Source organism: Myotis davidii, unplaced genomic scaffold, assembly GCF_000327345.1.
Source record: "Myotis davidii unplaced genomic scaffold, ASM32734v1 scaffold359, whole genome shotgun sequence".
Classification (NCBI taxonomy): domain Eukaryota; kingdom Metazoa; phylum Chordata; class Mammalia; order Chiroptera; family Vespertilionidae; genus Myotis; species Myotis davidii.
The window spans coordinates 672,899-698,338 of record NW_006290460.1 but is presented as its reverse complement, the minus strand read 5'-3'; the positions used below and the strand labels follow the sequence as shown (position 1 = coordinate 698,338).

General features: G+C 40.9%; 1 protein-coding gene across 1 annotated transcript in view; it reads right to left on the bottom strand.

Moving 5' to 3' along the window:
* Positions 1-1,295: 1,295 nt before the first annotated feature.
* CTTNBP2 (cortactin binding protein 2) overlaps positions 1,296-25,440 on the bottom strand; it is a 226,000-nt gene continuing 201,855 nt past the window's right edge. The window contains 8 exon segments of the mRNA XM_015563768.1: positions 1,296-2,077; positions 2,079-2,288; positions 7,036-7,137; positions 8,452-8,584; positions 11,807-11,870; positions 18,495-18,680; positions 19,133-19,338; positions 22,394-22,572. Coding sequence (XP_015419254.1) covers positions 2,045-2,077; positions 2,079-2,288; positions 7,036-7,137; positions 8,452-8,584; positions 11,807-11,870; positions 18,495-18,680; positions 19,133-19,338; positions 22,394-22,572 — 1,113 coding nt within the window. The 3' untranslated portion in view covers positions 1,296-2,044.

Below are 25,440 nucleotides of genomic sequence, written 5' to 3'. Positions count from 1 at the left end.
CCTCCACAGCAGCACTAAGGATGTCTGACTGCAGTTGAGGTCTGCTCCCTGCTTATAAATGGACATCCCCCGAGGGCTGCTGGACTGCAAGAGGGATGTCTGACTGCCAGCTTGGGCCCAATCTCCCAGGGAGTGAGCCTAAGCCAGCAGGTGGACATCCTCCGAGGGGTCCCAGACTGCCAGAGGGCACAGGCCGGGCTGAGTGACCCCCCCACCCGCCCGAGTGCACAAATTTTTGTGCACCTGGCCTCTAGTATAAAACATAGTGCCTAGTCATTAAGCTAAGACTATTTCCTTCCAGTCTCTTCTATCCACCCACCTTGTCCCTTACTCTAGCCACCCCACACCCCATCCATCTCACTGCCCACTTCTCTATACATGCAGTTCGAGCTATATACTCCAAGATTCTCCTTGCAGAGGTAATGCCCAGGCAAAATGCTGACATTGTTAGAATTCTTCCCTGATAGATTTTCTTCCACGTCACCCCTTATGTATGGCATAATCTTGACTACACATTTTGACTTTTTTAAAGATACTTGCAGACATTCCTTAAGAGTTTAATACAGTACCAATGCACATATGTGTACTTCAGTGTAAATCATTCTGACCAAGAAAGGGCTTTCAATACTTTTAAGACAAATAAATTATTCTTAGTATAAAATCATACTTTTTGGGGGATACCTAAGAAAAAAAAAAGGAAGGTGGCTTGTTCAGTGAGCACCTTATTTTTAGAGCTTGATTTAAATGTTTATTTTTATTTAAACCCACTATCTAAAACGGGTGGGCCCTTTTGTGAGCAGCTAGTAAAATACTAACATGTAGGACACATTTCATGAATGTCCCTAAGTTGGAACACAAATATCTATTATTGCAGGGACAAGTTACTATGAGCTATTGATAGAAACTACAGCAAAATTATTTCACTAATTCAGTATTTTTGAAAATATTTAAAAATGTTTTTTATTGATTTTAGAGAGAGAGGAAGGGAGGGAGAGAGAGAAAGAAACATCAATAGTAAGAGAGACTCATTGATCAGCTGCCTCCTGTATGCTCCATACTGGGGATTGAGCACGAAACCAGGGCATGTGTCCTGACCAGAATCGAACCATGACCTCCTGGTTCATAGGTCAATGCTCTACTACTGAGCCACACTGGCCAGGCTCTAATTCAATATTTTATTTGATGTCAAAGCATCTTAACTTTGATTTGTATTAGTAAGAGTAATTTCATTAATTTTAGAAGAAACAGTTCTAAAAAATATCAGTTATGCTACCAGAATTAAATTGAAAAGGGAGTTAACTCTTGGATTAATTTATTGAAGCACTTATGTAATCTTTTTCATATCCACTTAGGTACAAAACTTTTATAAGAAAGAATAACATTTTATTGCATTATATAATTTTGTATTTTACAGTCATAATGCAAACTCATAAGCATAAATATACATGATAAACCAATCAGCAATGTAACTATTAAAAGATTTAAAACATAAAACTAGAATTTAACAGGCAAAATACTTAATATGGCTTTTAATGGAAAGTAATTGTTTAGAAATGATTAGTTATTGCCTCATTCTGAGTCATTCCTCATCAAGTGAACATAAAATTATGATCTCCATTTAAAATGGTACTTTATCAAAGCCAACACTGTACACAGTTTGTAACTTTTAGGATGCAATATGATTCCTTGACTTTCTTAAATATATACATATTTAGATATACATTATATAGGTATACAGTACACACAGTTTTGTTTTAATACTCCCTGAACATGTTGATTAAAACTATTACAATAATTCTATTATAAAACTACTTGAAAAGTTGGCATTACTTCTTGATATTGAAGTTCAATCTTACAGAAATGAAAAAAAGCAACAAATTATTGGTTATAAATACATTCTTTACAAAAAAATGAATAGTGGTCCTGCACTCATACTTCATATTATGTGAAAATATTTTATTCATTTGAAGGTATTTACATCTTGTTGTCCTTGGTTTCTGTTTGAAATTTACAGAAGTTAAGAGTGAGAATATTGTAGGCAGGCCTAGTTGTTAGATTTTTCTATGTGTTCATTTTGTGTGTAAGTTCCAAATCTCGTTTTTTGAGTTGTTGTTTATTTCTATTTGCCTTGTATTACTGCTGCTGCTGCTTCTTTTGGTGTTCTGGGAACACTGTGTAACTTCACTTCTAGGAACAGGAAGGAAAGATGTAACTCTTGAATCACCCAACTCAGTCTTTGATTTACTGTTGCTGCATTCGGTGGTTTGATGGCTGCTGAGAGGACTGACCTGTCGGAGAAAAGGAACAAAAGAAATTTGTCACATTTGAAGCTGCTACCAACTTTCATTGCCAGTCGGAGCACGTTCTCCTCTCTCTCTTTCGGAGGACCCATGCAGAAGCTCCTCCCTACACAGCGTTCTCATGAGAAAAGGCAATGGCAATTGACGAAGCTGCATGACTAACTTCCCACAGATTTCCATCAGGCCCTTGGTGCTGTCACAAACGAGATGCAGGAGTCAGTGAGTCAAGTGCCAGAACCTGGATCTCCTCACCAACAGGAGTTTCATAGAAATGATCAACTGGGACCGAACTATTGGTAGGCAGCTGTACAAATCACCTCCCTTTTCTGAGGGAGGCGCCTAACTTTTCTGCTTTCCACGTTCAGATCTGCAAACTAAAACCTGGATTACTACTCAATAATCAACAAATATTTTTGGAGCATTTCACCAGCAGATGAGCACTGGACTAAGTGCTTGGCATTCAGGCAGCGAACACGAAAGAGAGATGTCCTTGCCCTAATGGAGCGGACATGGTGAGTGACGCTTCTGCGCAGCAATCCCATGACTCGGTGCCTCCAGACCGTCCAGGCTTGCTCTCGTCTCGCCAGTGTTGGTTCCAGAACTCTCATGAGGATGAGCCATGGTCCACGTCTCTCTCTTTGCCCAGGAGGGAACGGAGAGCGGACAGGTAAGACTGCCTGCCCACAGCCACAGAGTGATGAAGCTGGGACAAGGCCTCCGGCTCCTAAAGTTCACTCAAGGTGTCTGCCCCTCTAGTGTGTGAAGTCCTGCCAACCAGCAAATGTGAAGTGAGTTGCTAAGTGAGCCACTCCACGGCCTCTGAAGCAGTTGACACTGATTACTTTCCCCTTTTTTAAATTTAAAAGCAATAACATAACTACCAGCAAGGTAATCTTTAAAAGATTTAACACGCAAAACTAGAATTTAACAGGCAAAATACTTAATGGAAAGTAACAATTGGGCCTGAGCTGGGAGTTGGATTCTCCTGCGTGTCTTCTGAAATCTGTGAAATGTGACTTAGTTGTGGGCCTACGAAGGCCCATCCCAATGTGTAAGTCGGTCTAAAACACCAGCAAATTCAGCACACAGAGTATTCAGAAGACAGGGCATATGGATAGCGATTGGTATACAGAACTCATGAGGAAGAGAGGCAGGTGTAACCATAAATAATTTCGCTACAATCTTTGACCTCCCTCTGGAAGTCCACAGAGGTAGTGCCAGGGCCCAGGCAGAGGGAAGGCACTCAGGGTATCCTTGTCTGCCTCCTAATCTGCATCATGCAGTGGGGGTGCAGGGTGGAGAGGTAAGGGGTGGGTGTGCATCTTTATGGTCTGAGGCGGGAAATGCCCCCGTGAATGAAGTACCAAGAAGCACCCACAACTAGAAACGTGGTTTGGGTGTTGAAGCTGAGCATAGGAATGTGGGTCTGCGTCAGTCCTTGGAGGTGTGAGGACAGAACAGGAGGAGGTGGGATGAGAGCGTGGAGAACCACTGGCTCAGTGAGGCTAATGAATCCATTCAAGGCTGAGAGTGTAAGACCAGAACCCAGAGCCATGTTCCTTCCACCCTGGCAGCCGAGCACAGGGTTCGAGGTGTTTTCCCCAAAGCTAAGAAGTACCAGAGCCCAGGACTGGGAAAGTTAATGGTGTTTAATGCTTCCTGCACTAAAACCCGAGTCCTCTGTGTGAAACATATAAAGTTACTATTAATAATGTTGTGTGCACTAGGAAGGCAGTGTCCATAAAGAGCCTTAACAAAATATTGTTAACTCAGAACCATTCATTCACTCAATCCTGAGCATCTGCTGAAAGCGAAAAGGCTGCTATAATCTCTGCTTTCTAGAGGGGAAAGGGCATTGGAGATGGTGCTTCAAGGACGTAGAGGGCTGTGACAGGGGAAGAGGAGAGAAGAGTTCCCTGGGTAGAAGGGACATGAAGAAGTGTAGGTGTGGGAACAGTAAATTACAGGTAGAAATAAGTTACATGAAGGTACAGCAACCTTTCTAAAGATGCATTTGGGAGGACCCAAAGGAATGGGGTGGGAAATAAGGATAACAGAGCAGAGCTATGCTTTAGAGCCATGGGTCTAACCAAGCCCCAGCTGCACGTAAGAATCACCAGGGAGCTTTAGAAAATTCATGTCCAGGTTGTACCTCAGATCAATTACATCGGAACCTTTTGGGAACTGGGGATTAAAAGCATAGCAAACAAATTTCCTTAGGTAGCCAAAGATAAGAACTTTTGCTTTAGGGGGATTTATTTGCATTTTCATGAGAAGAAAATATTCGTTAGTACCTGCTCATTCTATTGATTTAAATGTTTGCATGTAAAAAAAAATTTAGAAGGGTGGCCAACATGCCATGCAATTAACGAAGCCCACTGTGCTCTCTTTGCTGGAGCAGTAATGCGTTATATTACAGCAAATGAGGAGTAGGAGGGTAATTTACTCACTCATGTCTTTCAGTGTAAAATGGTGGCCGCACAGTAGAAATGATTCCAAGCAAGCCAGAGAGCTCTTCTAAAGGGAATTGCTTCCTGATAACAGAAGAAGCTGGGCCTCTAACCAAGAAATGCCAGGTGAGGATAGAAAGGGAGCGAGCCTGCCAAGCTGTCAGAAGGGTGCCGCGTGCTACTCTGCCCTCTGCTGACAGGTCCTTAGAAATACATCTTCCAGCCATTGGGGAAGTCCCTCCAAATGTGGTCTGTGGGTCACTGCCCTAATGTCCACCCACATCAAATCACATTTAAACAACCACCTGACTCGTTTCTTTTTATGAGTCCAGCGAGTATAAAAGGATACTTTTCAAAAAATATCCCTTTTCCTAGTAAAACAAAGCTGTCCTGAGCTGCCCAGAACTTATCCCACTTGCAGTACTATTTTGGATGGATAGTTAGTTACCTTATGGTAGCAACTGAACAGGGTCATGTGACAGGGAGGCAGAGGTACAAAACGGGGTCTCCATTTGACACTGAAACAAAGGCAGCTGGTCACTACCAGTCAACATTTTTATACAGAAAGTGACTTGGCCTGTGGAGAAACAGTGACTCCTTGTTGCTCTTCCTAGACCTTCATGGCTCCTTCCACTGGCTATTGCACAAGGAATCCTAAAGAGTGGGCGTGGCACACCAAGAAATGTGCTCCCAGCCAAAGCTCAGGGACAGCTCCTGAACAAGTATTTTCTAGCCAGAATTCTCAGCAGTGCCTCCGGCTACCTCCTCAGATCATCCTCCCTTACGCGCTCTCCAAATCAAGCTTTTGCTGTGCTTCCAAACTGTTCCCGATTGAAGACAAAGAAAAAAGCAGACGGATGATGAGGTGAGCCAGAAAGGGCATGTTCGTCTTTACAGGTCATCATGTTATGCATTTTTATGTGGGACTCAGCCTTGCCACTACCTCCTGGCCCCCACCTCTTCCCCCAATGCACACAGCTCACATAGTTTCACATATAACTCATCAGAACCGAAGCCTAGTGAAGCAGTGAGAACAGGGGCCCAGGCTGCCAGGTGATCGGATAAGGATTCATAATGGAATAGTCTCACCACCCTCACTTTATAGTCCCACTCTGCACTGAAGAGAGGCCTCTGGAAGCCACAGGGGAGTGGATGAGAACAGGGTGTGAGCCCCAATTGACATGGCTTGGTGAGCAAACCACATATTACTAAATGCCTCTGCAAGACCAGCACCCGCACAAAATAGCTCCTGGCTGAGAAATAGTTTTATTGTTTCTGTTCACCCAGGAGTACCATGCTGGTCCGCCTCTTGGAATTTATTAAACCAATTGTGGAAGTTATTTAGAGAGGTAAATGATGAAGTCTTCTGGAATCCTGGCTCTTCTAGGTGTCATTCTGACTTGTTTTTAAAGGAAAGTCTCTCAATGAAACATGATGCATGTTCAGGCAAGTTAAGAAACTAAGCTAAAAATAAGATTTTTTTAAACATAAAATATCTTTATATTAATTGCTCTGCCCTTTGCTGTAATTAACTTTAAAATTCCAAAATGCAGTAAATCATAAAAGTTCTCAAATGAAAATAAAAACAATACATTTTAAAATGAAGCAACCCAGACACAAATGAAAACAAATGGAGACCTTCTCAAAAGACACCCCACATTTTGGAATATAATTTTAGGTCTCAAACAGAAGTTAACAAAAAGTACTGCTGCGGCCCTAACCGGTTTGGCTCAGTGGATAGAGTGTCAGCCTGCGGACCAACGGGTCCCAGGTTTGATTCCGGTCAAGGGCAGACTGCAGATTCCAGAGATGACTTAAGGAGACTTGATAGTCCAGGAAACAACCCTACAAGGGCAATGGTATCTGGGTTGCAGGCTCCTCCCCGGCCCAGGCCCTGGTCAGAGCTTGTGCAGGAGGCAACCAATTGATGTGCTTCTCTCACCTCGATGTTTTTCTCTGTGTTTCCCTCTCTCTTCCACTCTCCCTATAAAAATGAATGGAAAAATAACCTTGGGTGAGGATTCACAAAAAACAAAACAAACAAAAAAGCATGTTCTCAGGTGAGGATTAAAAGTAATGCTTTTCTGGTCATTCTTTCAAGTTATTATCTAAACAGTAAGCTTTACAACTTTGCTTAACTAATTAACATATTGACCTCTATCCTATTTCTCACTTCATAGCTGTGCTTTAAAAATAACTTTGTGATTCACATTGAAAGAAGGTTTGTGAAGTCAATTCTGAAGCTATCCATGTTTGTCTGATTCTGGGGGCAAATGAACACTTACCTTTTGTGACACTGGCATTCTTAGATTATGAACAGCTGGTGAAAAAGTAGGGTTGTTTCCTGGACTATCAAATCTCCTTAAATCATCCCTGGAATCTGCAATCTGGAAAATATACTATGAATCAAGTTGTGTTTTCACAGTTAGACTGTCACACTCAAGGCACAACTTAAAGTCAATGGAAAGCAGCAGCAGAAGTGTTCTCTTCCTCTTCTTCCATCTACGGACAGGAGCTCTGCAGAACGTACCCTCAATCCTGTGCTGTTCCCATGGCAGACTGAAGCCTTCATGTGAGTTAACAGCAAACGCAGGAGAAACATGCCCCAAGGCAGTGGTTCTCAGCCTTGGCTGCACATTAGAATCACCTGGGAATCTTGTTAAAATCCTGATTTCTGGGCCTCATCCTCTGAAAATTCTGTTTCTTTCTTACTAATATTGTGGCTCTACCCCATCACAAAGAAACAGAATTTCTGGAGGATGAGGCCCAGAAATCAGGATTTTAACAAGATTCCCAGGTGATTCTAATGTGCAGCCAAGGTTGAGAACCACTGCCCTAAGGGAGGAGTGCCTACTTAAAAAGTACAAAAATGACCAAATGAGCCCTAAAGAAAAATAAAATCACTTAGCAAAAAAACGAAAGGATATAAAAACTGCAAAATTCTAATCGTTACCTTATTTTCCCAGGGCATAAGTATTTCAGTTCATTTTCAGCAAAGTTAAATAAGAGAGTCAATGCTACTTTGGCCTAGAGATTACAACTCATTAAATATTATAGTTGAGTCTTTCAGTGGAAGCTGCACAAGTTATGCTCCCTCTCAACTTAAAGGCATTTATCGAGGAACTTTGGTCCAATCGGCTGCAGATATCGGCATGCCGAAACAGGCTGCACTTTATGCTATTAATGCCTTCCTTCAGACTGTGGGTCACTGATACATACCCATACCTGCATCTCACTTTTCACAGCATAAAGACTATGACTATGGACATGATACAGGCCAATTATGTTTCTTATTTGTAAGGAAAGTGGTTGCAGTTGCTCTGCCTTCTGTGATGCTCTTACTGATAGATGACTTGCTGCCAACGTTAGGGAAAAGCCTGAGGAAACGAACAGACTTAAACCAATGCTGCACCGAAGGTGCTGGTGTGATTTGAGCTATAATGAACACATGCAATTTTAGCTTCAGGTTTTTCAGAGTTTAGAAAAGCAATCTGTGCTTAAATGGAGATCCCTATTGCATAAATAATATTTTGGAAAAAAGGGTTTTTCAGAGCAAGGCAAGCGCTGCTCTGATCTGGAGCATTAACCACGCTGTTCCCTAAGGGACTTCTTTCAGGGAATGAGCATTATAATGTAGCTCCAAGAAGTCTCCCGACTGCTGGATGGAGTCCCTTAACGCCCTCCCTGTTTGTGCAGCTTACCTTGCTCATGTCAGACCCAGATTGGCTGGAGCACATACTCTGAAGCTCCTTGACAAGGTCTGCTTCATCATCCGAATCCAGACAGAGTCTTGGATCCAAGTCCAACCTCAATGACAGGTCATTCTCTAAAGACCCAACACAAAGTTCAGAAAAGAGTTTTTAAAGTGAGAGCCACAACCCAACCCCTAATATGAAAATCTAGACACTGTACCTGTCTTAAGATTTGATGTGCGGTAGGAACATTGTTTAAAAAAATCTTTTAAATGTCATTTAACGCAACAACCCTCTTTCACAGGACTTTGATACCTCCTCCACACAATTCTCAATAGGAGCAAATTTTATTCACAAAGAAGTCTTGACTGACAACATTCCTGTCTCCTTAATCCTCCCTTTCCTTCCTTGTCTCCAATGCTGGATAAAGCTAAGAAACTATACACTGTGGTGCAGGGGGCAGTGTGATACCATGGAACAAATAAGGATTTCAAATTTGGCTCTAACACTTACTGGCAATGTGGCCATGGGTCAGATTCATTTTCTGCTCCCCCCAACGATTAACACCTCAGTTTCTGGGTTCCCTTCTGCAATGGATTCCTTATGCTGCATTATGGAGTTACTGGGAAAATTATATATATAACAGGCCTCACAGAAAGAAGCATGTGATGCCATTCCCTTTATCTCTCTCCTCTCTCTTCACTCTCCTTGCGTCTGTAATTCTGTAAACCAGGGACAGGGTCCTAATTGTTACCTGCAAAATTTTAACCGTTACCTTATTTTTCCAAGGCATAAGTATTTCCATTCATTTTCAGCAAAGAAATAAGAGAGTCAATTCTACTTTGGCCTAGAGATTACAACTCATGAAATATAATAGTTGCGTCTTTATACCATTGTAATTAACTGGTAACAAATGAACAGAAAGGAACAAGGGAGGCCACATTTTATAGGCATGACATCCGTGCAGCCTTGCCAGGAAGCTGCAGTGTAACACATGCCCAGGAAAGTCTGGGTGACTTAGGTAAGTACTTGCTTGTTAGTCACACCTGGCAACAGGTCATTGGCCCGAGAAGATTTAGGATATTTAATCCCCTAAACAAAGGAGTTTGCCCTCTTGCTGTTGGGTTGTAAGCTTTTCCTTGCTTGGGCTTGACTCCTGGCTTGTGGGACTCTCACGCTCCTGCACTCGCCCACGTGGCTCACGGACTATGTGAGCCATACAATGGACTAATGTGCAACCAGCCTATTGCTAAACCAGACCCAGCTCCACCATGGAACGGAACCTGGACGCTGGCTGTGCTTCTAGCTCCACTGAATCCCCAGCTGAATATTTTCCAGGACTAGATTAAGGAAATGGAACTTTGGAAAAGATGTAACTCTACACAAGTAAAGAGCACTCATCCTCCTGTGTGAGTCTCAAAGTTCTTTTTCTTGAGATGATAAAGGTCCTATTTCTGCTAGCAACAGAGAAAGGCCATCCATGCATTTCTCTGATAATAACAGGGCACAGCATTTATTGGGCTACTATTTGCAAACTGCCCAACATTTCTAGTATATGATTAACCAAATCATTCTTTACCTCAAAATTTGTAAGCTAAAATAATCAACAATTCTCTAAGAGCAATAAGAAAATAATATTATCACTGTAAACATTTAACATCTGAAGCAAATATGTTTCTGTAAATCTGGCATTAAAAAAAATCAGTGGCCGAAACTGGTTTGGCTCAGTGGATAGAGCTTCGGCCTGCGGACTGAAAGGTCCCAGGTTCAATTCCGGTCAAGGGCATGTACCTGGGTTGCGGTCACATCCCCAGTAGGAGATGTGCAGGAGGCAGCTAATTGATGTTTCTCTCTCATCGATGTTTCTGACTCTCTCTCTCTCTCCCTTCCTCTCTGTAAAAAATCAATAAAATATATTAAAAAAAATCAGTGGGAGATGATATATGTAAATAGTGGTTCAGACAAAGGTATAATCTCCAAAATATAAAAAGAACTCATAACACTCAATACCAAACAAACAACCCAATCAAAAGTGGGCAGAGGACCTGAAAATACACCTCTCCCCAAGAGACATACAAACAGCCAACAGACACATGAAGAGATGTTCAACTTCACAGGCAATTAGGGAAATGCAAATCAAAACTACAACTAGGTGATGATCTGACCTCCATATTAACTTTTTGTTTTATTTCTCAACTAGTTCAAAGCTTGGGTGGGAAACAGTAGTGTCATTTATTGAGGGCCATTTCAGAGATTCCCACAATTCCCTTGCTTTCAATAATCTATATGTCTTAAGTGGAAATGGTACTCAAATGTATACGGGGGGGGTTTTGTTTGTTTTTTTATAAGCTCCCATATGTTTATTATAGCATTATTCACGGTGGCCAAGATATGGAGACAACCAAAGTGTCCCATGCTAGAGGACTGGATAAAGAAGATGTGGTCTATATACACAATGGAATATTAGCCATAAGAAAGGATGAAATAGCGCCATTTGCAACAACATGGATGGACCTGGAGAACGTTATGCTAAGTGAAATGAGTAAGTGAGAAAAAGCTAAGAACCATATGATTTCAATCATACGTGGGATGTAAAACTGAAACTCCTGAACAAGAACAGCAGCGTGGTGGCTGACAGAGGGAAAGGGGTGGGGGAAAAGGAGCTCCTAATGTAAGATGACAGAAGAAGATTTGACTTTGGGGGGACATGTAATACTTTCAACAATAAAGACTTTAAAAAGTCCAATAGGTTTCTGAGGATTGGAGCAATGAAAACATTAGAAATCAAATGGAAACTGGAGGAAAATGGAGCCATCGGCCTAAAATTCCAAATGAAAATTATTTCCAACCCACAAACATATATAATCCTGATAACATAAACTAAGAGTGAAATCATAAAAACAAGACATGTCTGGTCTCAAAAACAATGTACCTCCCAAGTTTTTATCTTCAATGATAGCAACAACAGATACTACTAAAACGGGTAAATGAAGGAACAGCAAGCATATGCATTTTATTCAGAAACAGAAATAAATTCCAGGGGGAATAAAACACTATTACTTTAGAAATGGTTTGCTTTTTGGGATAAAACTCAGTGTTTGCTCTTTGGGGAAAAATTCAGGTGAGGAAGGTGGGGCAGCAGAAAGTTGTAAAAAAAATAGAATCGGTCATCTAAAGTCTGTTTAAAATGTAAAAATACAGGATTTTACCATATCCTTATGTCAAAGTTTGATAAAAATGAAGCTAATAATATTTCTAATCTTTTCAACAAATTGCTTTAAAATTATATTAATAGTATAATAGTTGCACAACTAAAACGAGAGTGTGTATTGTTTGCTCTGAGTTAATCTGAAAGGGAACTTACTTTTGTTTTGACAGAGAAGCACTCCTGTTACAGTTCAGCTGTGATCTTGCTGTACTTTTGATACCTGCAAGGAAAAATGTAATCATTCCAGTGGCATGAATCCCTGTCCCTGTGCATCTTGAACTCTGTATTTGAAAGAAACAGACTATGGTCTATGCAGCGCGACTAAACTGCACTTCTAAACTGTTTTTTAACTGAATCCATCTCCTGAGGGGTTTTCCTTAGGGCAGAGTCTCCAGATGTAGCTTCCTGCACAGCCGCTGGGGGAAGGTTCCCTGAAGTAAGTCCAACTAACACCACCTGAAGCTCAATTCAGGATCCTAAATTTTGCTTTTATCCATGGTCCTTCTTCTCACTAGTCAAGCCGCTCCCTCTCTACCTTTGCCTTCCAGCACTGACCAGGCCGATCAAGTGCGGTTTCTGATGTGTGGGCCCCCATAATGTATCACAGTGGGTGTGGCATGAGAAGTGTACTTATAGAAACTTAACTTTTAACTGCTATGCATTATACAGCAAAGGAAATATGAACAGTGTACAAAAAGATATAAAATAGAAAATATCCGACTGCATTGCTTGCAGTAAATATATCGATGGTATCAGTTATATATACACACAAATGCATAGGTTTGCGTATACTGGTAATGATGTAAAACATATTTCTTACTGTGGGTTATGGTAAAAAAAGTTTGAGAAAATACTGTTAAAAACTATTTCAGACTCAAAAAAAGTCTGTTTTTATAATACACTAAATTTTGTAAGCTTTATAGTTGCTTCTGATTGAACTAAAAATTGTATGAATATTGCTAGTGTACATTATCTCTAAAGCAGTGGTCGCCAACTGGTGGTCTGCAGGCCACTGGTGGTCTGTGAGGTCTGAAAGGTTGACAACCACTGCTCTAAAGAATAATTTTGAAAAGTAAATTGAATATATCCTTATTAAAAGCCAATAATCAGACATAATCTCTTGTATTAGTTTCTTTTTAAAAAAATATATTTTATTGATTTTTTACAGAGAGGAAGGGAGAGGGATAGAGAGTTAGAAACATCGATGAGAGAGAAACACAATCAGCTGCCTCTGGTACACCCCCTACACTGGGGATATGCCCGCAACCAAGGTACATGCCCTTGACCAGAATCGAACCTGGGACCCTTCAGTCCGACGCTCTATCCACTGAACCAAACCGGTTGGTTAGGGCTGTACTAGTTTCTTTACTCATACTTTTGTCATTGCCAGAAAGCATTGACTAGTGCCTTCCTCTAATGACCAAAAGTGTCCAGATGTGGGCCCTGCAGTCCATTAGCCTATGACCTGACATCGTACTTTTCTGTTTGAGGTCAGGAAAGAAAGAGGCATCTCTAATAACTTTAGGATCTTCCATGGCGATCTGCATGGGATGCAGAGTGGTTCTGATTTTGATTTTTTTAAAAAACGATGTAAAAAACCCCACCCCAAATCAACCCTATATCAAGTGCAATTATTGGGAAACAAATGTCTGTTATAAAAAAAATACAATAAACAGAAAGATATGTCAATCTTTGGTTTATTCATCTATTCATGATGTTGGTTAAAATTCAAGGCCCATGAATTTCACTCTGTAAAATTAGTTTTTAAAAAATCTTTATTGTTGAGCATATTATAGATGTCTCCCTGCCCCCCAGTACCCTCTCCACCCAGATCCTGCCCCACCCCAAGACTTCAGCACCCTATTATCTGTGACCACAGCTAATGCATATCCTATATAATAAAAGGCTAGTATGCAAATTGACCAAACGGCAGAACGACCAGTCGCTATGACATGCACTGACCACCAAGCTCAATGCAGGAGCTGTCCCTTGGTGGTCAGTGTGCTCCCACAGGGGGAGTGCTGCTCAGCCAGAAGCCCTGAGCCCAGCTCACAGCTGGCAAGCGCAGTGGCAGTGGCAGGAGCCTGTCCCAACTCCATGGCAGTCGGACATCCCTAGTTTTCCTGAACTGTGAGAGGGCACAGGCCAGGCTAAGGGACTCTCCCTGCCCCAGTGCACGAATTTCGTGCACTGAGCCTCTAGTATGCATATAAGTTCCTTGGATAATCTCTTCTTGTCCCTCCTATCCCCTTCCCTCTAAGATTCGTCAGTCTGTTCCATGTTTCCATGCATCTGATTCTATTTTATTCATCAGTTTATTTTGTCCATTAGATTCCTTGCTCATTTATTTTGATTTTTAGATTCAATTGTTGATAGGTATGTATGTAGGGCCATTTTATTGTTCATATTTTTGATCCTCTCTTCCTTCTCCTTCTTCTCCTTCAAGAAGACCCTTTAACATTTCATGTAATATTGGTTTGGTGGGGATGAACTCCTTTAACTTTTTCTTGTCTGTGAAGCTCTTTATCTGACCTTCAATTCTAAATGATAGCTTTGCTGTGTAGAGTAATCTAGGTTGTAGGTCCTTGCTATTCATCACTTTGAATATTTCTTGCCACTTCCTTCCGGCTGGCAAAGTTTCTGTTGAGAAATCAGCTGACAGTCGTATGGGCGCTCCCTTGTAGGTAACTAACTGCTTTTCTCTTGCCACTTTTATGATTCTGCCTTTAACCTTTGGCATTTTAATTGTGATGTGTCTTGGTGTGGGGGTCTCTTTGGGTTCATCTTGTTTGGGACTCTGTGCTTCATTTAATTGTATGTCTAGTTCTTTCACCAGGTAAGGGATGTTTTCTGTCATTATTTTTTCAAATAAGTTTTCAATATCTTGCTCTCTCTCTCTCTCTCTCTCTCTCTCTCTCCTCCTCCTGGCACCTCCATGATGCAAATGTTGGTATGCTTGAAGTTGTCCCAGAAGCTCCTTACACTATTTTCATATTTTTGAATTATTCTTTTTGCTGTTCTGATTGGGTGTTTTTTACTTCCTCATATTACAAATTGCTTATATGATTCTCAGCATCTTCTACTCTCCTGTTGCTTCCCTGTAAATTATTCTTCATTTCAGTTAGTGTATCCTTCATTTCTGACTGGTCCTTTTCCATGTCGTTGATGTTTAAGTTCCTTGAAGTTCTCACTAAGTTCCTTGAAATTGTCATTAACTTCCTTGAGCATCCATATAACCATTGTTTTGAATTCTGCCTCTGGTAGTTTGCTTGCTAACATTTTATTTAGTTTATCTGATGAAGATTTCTTTGGTTCTTTCATTTGCGACATGTTTCTTTGTCTCCTCACTGGTTGCTTCCATATGTTTCTTTGTCTTCTCATTGGCTGCTTCCCTGTGTTTATTTCTATGTATTATGTAGTGCTGCCTTGTATCCTGGAATTGGTAGAATGGCCTTGTGTATGTAGTAGGTGTCCTGTAGGGCCCAGGGCTCAGCCTCCCCAGTCTCCTGAGCTAGGAGGTACTCTAGGTACACCCCTGTGTGGACTGTGTGCACTGTTGTATTGTAGTTGAGCCTTGGTTGCTGTTGGCATCACTAAGAGGAATTGACTCCCAAAGCAACTGGCTACGAGGACCAGCTGGTACTACAGTGGAAGAGCTGCTGTGCAGGAGTCATCCCTATGGATCAGGACTTTCTTCAGTGGGGCTTTGGTGCTCACTGAGTCTACCCCTTGAGTGTGTCATTCATGGATGTGGTAGGGTTGTAATTTGGTTCAGTCTGAAGCTAACCACTGGGTGCACTGGCTCTGAGGCCTCCTGGGACGTGCAAAGTCAGCTAGTTCCAGTATCCTGCTTGGGGCCACCTGGCAAGAGCTATCAAGCAATGTGTAAGTGGCTGCTACTTGTGTTGGGCTTGGAGGTGCCCAGGAGAGGCCAAGCTGTGAACCAAGGCAGGCTGCTGCTAGTGCCGGGCCTGGGGCCACTTATCAAGAGATTTGGGGCATGATGTCACCAGTTGCTGCTTGTTTGAGAGATTTTAGGAAAGTCCAAAGCATGAGACAAGACAGGCCATTCATGTGGAAATGCCACTGTAAACAGCTTGGGTGGAGCCACAAACTGTGTGATATGGGGTCTCAGGAAATCACCAGGACAGGACAAACAGTGTGGACCAGGTTGATGGAGACTCAGATATGGTGCCTGCCTGTTGGGTCTGTAGCAGGGGAGGTCTCAGCACAGGAACAATGAATGACCTCTGCCAGTACTTCTGTCTGTGAGAAAGCTGCCCACTAGTTCTTGCCCTGATGCCAGACAATTTAGCTCCTCTCCGTATGTCCCTGGATCCTTTCAGCTGCTGCCCCAGTTCTGGAGCTCAGAGGGAGTGAGTCCAAGTAAGTCCATGCAAGGGCCCTTTAGCAGGAACTGCCTGGGACTCCAGCAGCTTTCATGTCATTCAGCCACAATCCCCACTGGTTTTTATAGCCCAAAGTTTTGAGGACTTTTCTTCCCAGCACAGGAGCCTCCCATAAACGGTTGGGGCTTGGACCCCTTGCTTCTCATATAGATCTCCCCAGTCAAGATATTCTTCCTGATTAAAAGAACACCACATGTAGGTGTTGGGCCAGCTCTTTCCACACCTCCTTCTCCTCCTACCAGTCTCAATGTGGCTTCTTCAATTCTCTACTTGTAGGACTTCATTCAGCCAGATTTCAGGTAGATCTGAATGATAGTTGTTCTACAATTTAGTTGTAATTTTGATGTGGTTTTGGGAGGAGAAGAAAACTGTGTTTATCTATGCCATCATCTTGACCCTCCGTAAAATTAGTTTTTAGATTTTATAAAACTTTTTGTTGAAATCCATGTAAACTATACATTAGAATTTTATAAATCTTTCAAATAAAGTTTCATGTTTCAAAGCATATATTATGTCAAATACTTTAAAACTATAATCATCAAAAATATAAATTAAAAAATCATTTCTAATTCAGTTTTCTGAGTTAGATTTACTAGTATTTCCATAATATTGCTTTAAATTTATATTCATTTTATTGATTTTGTTTGTCAACAAGTATAAATATTGACAATGATTTACTGTTTAGGTAATTATTTAGCTCAAGAAATAAGTTGGTCCTAAATCCTATAGAAATTGTAATAAACTTGGAAAGGATAATAAAAAGTCTGAATGGGCCCTAGCCAGTTTGGCTCAGTGGATAGAGTATCGGCCTGCGAACTGAAAGGTCCCAGGTTCCATTCCAGTCAAGGGAGCATGCCCGAGTTGTGGGCTCAATCCCTAGTAGGGGGCATGAAGGAGGCAGCCAATCAATAATTCCCTATCATCACTGATGTTTCTATCTCTCTATTCCTCTCCCTTACTCTCTGAAATCAATAAAAAATATATTTTAAAAAAGTCTTGATGGGTGTTTACTTATCTGGGTGCTTATGGATTATTACATGTGCCACAGGATTAGATTGTCATAAAACAGCATTGCACTACAAACAAAAATACTGTCTCCAGGAGAGGGGATTTTGAGCAGGTAGCCAAGGGTTTCTGAACATCCTGGTTGTTATCTGTAAATGAAGGTGATAATCCTCATCTTAGAACTCTTTTTTATACCATACTGGGATAAATAAGTAAGAGGTATAATTCTTGCTGCAGAGAGTTACTTGGGGAATCTCTGTGATAAATTTGGGGACTGGAATCTAATGAGTTTATTCCCTGACTTAAACATTCTTTGGGAAGTAACAACAAGATCTTGGGATCAGAATGTATCCTATTATCAATACATAAAACAAAAAAGTATAAGTAAAATTCTCATTTTATTCAGTGACTTTCTATCCAATCACTTTTCAAAAAAATAATCCCTAACACAATTGGGATAATTATAAAATTCCAGCATGTATTACTATGGTTAAAAACCATACTAATTTTTTTCTTAAAAATCAAAATGTAGGCTACACTATGAAAATGTATTGATGAACAAAATGTTTTAGTTTTAAATTTTAGGAAGTGTATTCTCCTATTTAGCAACCCTACTGCTATACAGTTGGCATATAATGACACCAAACAGAATAGTTGCAGGTGGCTCCTCACAACATAAACTTAATTACATGTATCAGAAACCCACGATGCCGATGAGGTTCGAACATCTTTTCCAAATATGGATTTTCTTTAAGGAAGGACATTTATAATTTGTATAAATATCTTATTATCAAAACCAAAGGAGAGAGATAAATGTGTTATCTCTTCTTCGTTAGATGAAAACTTAGGTATTTCTTTTCTATAAGTGCCATCCCGTTATTTAGAGTCTGTTTAATGATTCATTAGACTGTAAACTCAATGAGGGCAGGGACTGTCGCTATGTTCTGTGTTCTATTTCCATTGCCTAGAATAGAACTGGGCAAATCATATGAAAAAGAAATATGCAAAACAATTCACATATAAAGGTCTTAACTGGCATCAAATACGTCTGCACACATACTTTTAAAAATTTAAGGTTGACTTAGGGGTGACGCGTAAAAGGAGGGAAATATGCCAAAGTGCAATTATTGCATTACAAAAATTTAAATGTGGACACCACAAATATCAAATAATTTTAAAAAGATCACTAACACAGTAAAGATAAATTTAGTATCAGAATTCTAGTATGAAAAATTATTTTCAGGAAAGCGGCTCCAAAATATTTTTGAAAATGTACCTACTACATACTTTTTTATTCTATGAAAATGTGCTTTGAGATATCCAGAATTTTGTTTTGAATGCACAGTGAAAAAAAAACAAAAAACACATTTATATTCAGAAACTAGACCCCGTGCCCTGGTACCTCTAGACAGCATGCCGGCCCCTCTTACCTTTCTCACTCTGGACTGGCTTCTTCCAGGTGGGGGAAGAGAACTGGCCAGACTTCTTGTGAGGACCGGTGCTCACCTTTCTCCAGGCACCACTCTCTCCTTTCTTCTTGCTACAACTGTTGTAACTTGAAACTAGGAACAAAGGGAAACTTCCTCCTTTGAAATCAACTGCATGTTGGTGGAGCTCTGAAACAACACAAATCATGTTTTGCCAAAAGTAAGGTAGTGATAATGCAGTAAAATTCTCATTTTATTCAGTGACTTTGTATCCAATCACTTAAAAAAAATCACAATTTACTAACACACAATTGAGATAATTATAAAACTCCAGCATGTATTGCAGTTTCATAGTCAAGGCAAAATTCTCAAAGAAAAAGACTCTTCAAAATCACGGGCCTGCTTAATACCCAAGCAGGAATTTTGTGACCCAGCACACTTACTTGGAGGCCTATAATTTAAACATGAGCCAGTAACGGCAAGACAGAGAGACAGTTCTGGGCTGATGGTGTGAACTGTTTATTAATGCTGAGATAATTTCTCCATTTACAAGGAGGAAAAACAGAGCTCCCTAGTAACAAAGTAAACAAGTTTTACCTAAGAGTGTAGATTTCCTCTCCTCTCAGTAGGAACCCACATACCTGCTCTCTGGAGGGGACAGCCACGCAGAAAGGCTTTATTGAGCAAGATGCTGAGAGCAGCTTTCACCACAGTCCGCTGTCCTTGGCTAAGGTGCTTCTTGGCAGTTGTTTGCACAAGGCCAGGCTGTCTTTTCACTGAGGCTGTTGACAATATTGCTTCTTGAACTCTGGGTGCAATGACAGCATTCCACAGCTTGGACATCCACCTTGCAAGAGAGGGGTGGACCCCTAGTTAGTACCAGGCTGCGCAGGAATTACACACAACTCTACAAAGGACAGTTTGAAGACCATAAAAAAGATAAGTGTTTCTAAAGATATACTTGCTTTCCCAGGTAAGTTCTGGGACAAGTGTAATAATCTAACCCCAAAGTAGTTTGACTTTGCCTCATAAATACAATGCATTTCAAATGAAACTGACTGCTTACATGTCCCTCTCCTTTTACTTTGTAAGATCCTTGTCATCAGGAATCGATGCCAAGTGTGCATTGGATGAATGCATGAATAAAATACATCAAAAGAGATTTGACTTTAGATTGGGTAAACAACAATGCAATCTACAGATGATGTATCATAGAACTGTACACTTGAAAACTAGTTTTATTAACCAATGTAACCCCAATAAATTAAATAAAAATACTTTTTAAAAAAGAAAATAATACATGGAAAGAAAGGTAAATTTATAGACAGAAAAAGTCTGGAAAAAATATGCCTGAAGGTCTGTGTTTACATGCTAAAACTTATGTGCTTTATTTCCTTAATAAGACACACATGTACTTTAATATTTTAATACTAGAGGTCCAGTGCACGGATTCGTGCACAGTGAAAGGAAATTAATTAGAAGGTGGCTGGTGGGGCGGGATTGGGTGAGATGAGTGGGATGCACCCTGGAGCCAACCTCCCATGGTCCCTCCCTGGATAGCCACACCTGGGGCAGCTCTGGGGCTTGAAGGGCATCTGCAGAGTGAGTGGGGTCCCTCTGGTAAGTGGGGTCAGTCAGCCTGGCCTACTGGGATCGGCCCCAAACTGGCAGTCCAACACCCCCTAAAGGGTCCAGAAGTGCAAGAGGGTAGTCTACGAAGTTGCTGTTGCTCAGTAGCTCCTGCATTGAGCATCTGCTCCCTGGTGGTCAGTGTGCATCACACATACCGGCCAGTCACTTAGCCTTTTAAATATATAGATTTCTGAAACTGGGATCCACCTTGTAATCACTGGCAAATTATATCTGCCTGCCCCAAGGCCAGGGCTCAGTCTCTGCCCTCGGGTGGGCAAAGTCCTGCAGAAAGGGGACGGGTCAACCAGCCTCAGGCAGACCTTTGCATTAATGACTGTAGCAGTGGAACAAATTTGGAGTAACTAACACCAATTAACATTCCTTCAAAAAAAGATTATATTTTGTTGTAGCCTTAACTGATTAAGGTGATAGAGCCAAAACCCACATCTCCCAGAAGAGGAAATTTTTCAAAGCCTTTTAAAACTGTTAAAACTTACCCAAGTATCATGCACCTGTCTATCATAAGCTTCTCTGTTACTGCCTGGTGATATGTAATTCAAGCAAAAAACCCCAACAATACAGAATATAGAAAAAAAATCAAACTTTCACAGTTACTTCTACAAGTGCTAAAGGGGTAAAGATGATAATTTTTTTTTAAATGAGTTCTTTCATATGGCTGTTGGGAGACATTTCTCCACGACATTATTTCACACTGTATGTCAGCTTTATTCTGGACTATCTTTCGAAGGGTGTCAGCAGAGCATGCAGCCTTGGAAGACAGAGCCCGTGTCTGCTGGAGCAGTGGGCAGATGTGTGTCCTGGCCAGGATAATAAATGGAATGTATCCTTCCAGGACAAAGGGTGGGCTGGTCTGACAGCACCCCCCTTAGAAGCCTGGAGATTCCCAAGCTGGGAGCTCTGCAGCTGTGACTCCTGCAAAGCCAGAATCCACCTGGGTCACTGTGCACCGCACAGGGGGACTTGAGGAGCTCGGGGAATCAGTGAAATATGAAGCCTAGGCTGGGCTGTGTTGTGAAGGATGAATTCCTTGGCCTTTGACCCCGAACCCTGAACCTGTGGCAGAATAACTTGTTAGCTTGCAAATAGGGTACGAATCTCGTTCTTGACAGTGACTGTGCTCCTGATAGGAAAGGCCAAAGTTGGCTCCTAAGAAGCTTGAGATTCTGGATGTGAAAGGCTTAATTGTAATTGTAATATTGATGAAAAAGGGCATAGTTAGAGTTATAAATGTATTTTTACTTTTTTAAAGTCCTCACTTGAGGATATGTTTATTGATTTTTAGAGAGAGGAAGGGAGAGAGAGAAGCAATGATCAGCTGCCTCCTGTACACCCCCGACCGGGGATCAAACCTGAAAGCTTTTTGGTGTACAAGACAGGATGACAAGATAGGAAATACTTTGGCCTAAGAAGTGCTTGAGGTGTGCCCAAGCGGGCCAGGCAGGAGTTGAGCTGGGGCCAGAGGCCAGGACCCAGTCACCTGTCTTGCACATGGGGTCGCAGGGAGAGAGCACCTGACCTTTGAGCCAGCAGAACACGAGGGCTTGGGCTAGCACAGTGCTTCTCTTCTTACTGAGCCGCTGGCTGGGCTGTATTTCTGCTCTGTAGCAAGGTAACGCTGTGTATATTTTAAACATGGTAATTCTTCCTTTCCCCCAATCGGCTTTAATTGACAGTTTGTCTCATAATAAAGAAGATACATTATTTGCATCCCTGCTTTCTAAAATGGATTTCTGCCCAGGATGCCAGAAATTGCAGAACAAAGCTGACAGCTGATCACAGAACCCTTACTAAGCTGGAGTGTGACAAGTTTTTTTCTCCTTTTCAATTTCATTCTGATTTTCTATTTCATTAACCTTATTATTTATATGTCTGTTCTCATAAGCTGCTGCAAAGAAAAGCATGGACAGTACCTAAGTCTCATTGACATAGCAGAAGCTTTTAATTCATCAACAGAATGTAAGGTTTTGGTTTGTGTGGTTACAGGATACTTGACTGAATCTCTCATGTGGGCCTTCCCCAGGCGACCCTGCACAGCTCGTCACACGTGACTCTGATGAGAGTTTTATAGAAGAGGAAAACTGCTATCTAGCTCTTAGTTTCCTTAGGAGTGAGCCAACAGACAAGTCACAGCTGTCCTCTGACGCTCCATGTTGATGACAGCACAAGGTAGCACCCCCAGCATTCTCACTCTCAAACAAATGAGCCACGGCTCTAGGTTAAAAAGGCAAGTAAGGTGAAATGACACTTACTTCACTGTCACTTGGGCATGTCCTGGGACTACAGGACACGACAGGAAATACTTTGGCCCAAGAAGTGCTTCAGGTGTGCCCAGGCGGGCCAGGCAGGAGTTGAGCTGGTGCCAGACGGCCAGGGCCCAGTCCACCGTCTTGCACATGGGATCGCAGGGAGAGGGCACCCAACCTCGGAGCTAGAGAGACAGGGAGGAGAAACACGAGGGTTGGGTTAGAACAGTGCTTCTTTTCTTTATTTAAAAAAATATATATTTTTATTGATTTCAGAGAAGAAGGGATAGGGGGAGAGAAATAGAAACATCAATGATGAGAGAGGATCATTGACTGGCTGCCTCCTGCACGTCCCACACTGGGGATCAAGCCTGCAACCTGGGCATGTGCCCTGACTGGGAATCAAATTGTGATCTCCTGGTTCATAGGTTGATGCTCAACCACTGAGCCACGCCACCTGGGCCTTTTCCTTTTGTTTTTAAAAAGTCCAAAATTAAAAATGTAAACGTTAAAAACTACAAAGTAAAAATGTAGCTGAATATGATTTTATCTGATTTTATCTTGGAGTGGTTGAAGAAGGGATAGTTAATAACACACTATTATGTGTGTTAGCATGAGAAAGAGACCTGTAGCTTATTATATGAAACAAGTTCAGACATGATGGAGCAATAAATAGGCTAAGGAGAAACCTTGGATGAATTCTTAAACAATTCTGGAAGGTGACATTATTCACATGTATATAAAGGACCTCACAGGCCTTGCAAGTAGTAGATATTCATAAAAGGATTTTGAATTAATGAAATAAAAAATGACATTAAATATTTGAATTTTTTGGGTGATAAGATCCACATAGTAAGTACATCAGGATCTGTGTCATGTTCACCTTGAATTAATTTAATTTCCCTAACTAAAATGCTAACTTCCTCAAAATGTATAGAGCTTGGCTGATATGAAGAAATTTGTTCCCAAATTTTAAAATGTGTAAATTTTAAATACTGTGTAACCACCCATGGTCTGATAAGAATTATATCTATTCAGGTCCTTTGCCCATTTTTAAATTGGATTGTCTTCCTGGTATTGAGGTATATGAGTTCTTTGTATATTTTGGAAATTAAACCCTTATCAGGTATGTCATTGGCAAATATGTTTTCCCATACCGTAGATTCCCTTATCATTTTGTTGATGGGTTCTTTTGATGTGCAGAAGCTTTTTAGTTTGATGTAGTCCCATTTGTTATTTTTTCCTTTGTTTTCCTTACCCTAGGTGATGTATCAGTGAAAGTACTGCTACCTGAGGTGTCTCAGATTTCCTGCCCATGTTTTCTTTTAAGATTTATATGGTTTCACAACTTATGTTTAAGTCTTTTATCCAGTCTGGGTTTATTCTTGTGTGCGGTGTAAGTTGGTGGTCTAGTTTCATTTTTTTGCACGTACTTGTCCAATTTTCCCAACACCATTTATTGAAGAGATTATCTTTATTCCATTGTATGCTATTATCATCTTTGGCAAATATTAATTGGCCATATTGGTGTAGGTTGATTTCTGGGGTCTCTGTTCTGTTCCATACGTCTATATGCCTGTTCTTGTGCCAGTACCAGGCTATTTTGGTTACAATGTAATATAGGATATCTGGTATTGTGATCCCTCACACTTTGTTCTTCCTTTTGAATATTCTTGCAGCTATTTGGGATCTTTTTTTGTTTCATATAAATTTTTGGAATATTCTATGTGGATCTGTGAAATATGCCACTTGTATTTTAATAGGGATTGTGTTTAACCTGTAGATTGCTTTGGGTAGAATGGACATTTTAATGATGTTAATTACTCTAGTCCATGCACATGGTGTATGCTTCCACTTTTGTGTGTCCTCCTCTATTTCCTTTTCCAATGTCATATAGTTTTCTGAGTACTGGTCTTTTACCTCCTTGGTTAAGTTTATTCCCAGGTATCTCTATCTCTTTTTTTTGTTGTTGTTACAATGGTAAATGTGATTGTTTTTTTAGTTTCTCTTTCTAAAGGTTCATTATTGGTGTATAAAAATGCCATAAATTTCCAGGTATTAAATTTGTATCCTGAGGTATCAACTCACACCTGCCAGAATGCATATCATTAATAAATAACAAACAGCAAGTGTTGGGAAGGATGTGGAGAAAAGAGAATCCCAGTACTGCTGGAAGGAATGCTGACTACTACAGCCACTATGGAAAACAGTATGAAGATTCCTCAAAAAATTAAAAATGGATTTGCCATTTGACCCAGCAATCAACTTCTGGGAATACTGGTATATCCTAAGAATCTCAAAGCACAAATTAGAAAGAATACAGGCATTCCTATGTTCATAGCAGCATTATTTACAATAGCTAAGATCTGGAAACAGCCCAAGTGCCCATCAAAGATGAGTAGATAAAAAAGCTGTGTTACATTTACACAATGGAATACAATGCAGCTGTAAAAAAAGGATATCTGTTTGAAACAGCATGGAGGGACCCAGAGAGTATTATGCTACGCAAAACAAGTCAGTTAAAGAAAGATGGGTATCTCACTTATAAGTGAAATCTAAAGAACAAAATAAAGTGATGAACAAAAAAGGCCAGAGGTATGGAAGCAGGAAGCAGAATAATAGACGTGTGTGTGTGTGTGTGTGTGTGTGTGTGTGTGTGTGTGTGTGAAAGGGGGGGAAGGGAGTTGGGAGAGAGAGCACAGGAGGAGATTAGTCAAAGAACATATGAACATATAAGCATAACCCATGGATACAGACAATAGAATGGGGAAAGACCTGGGGGAGGTGAGAGGGGGTTGGGTGGATGGATGCATAAAGGGAGGAAATGGGAGACATCTGTAATAATGTCAACAATAAAATATAAAAAAAAGGAATTTAAGAAAAATAAACTAGGCCCTGGCTGGTGTGGTTCAGTTACTTGTGCATCGTCCCATGCACCAAAAGGTTGCCAGTTTGATTCCCATTCAGGCACATGCCTAGGTTGTGGGCTAGATCCCCTGTAGCATGAGCTGGATGTGACTGCAATGTTTTTCACTCTCCATTGGTTTCTCTCT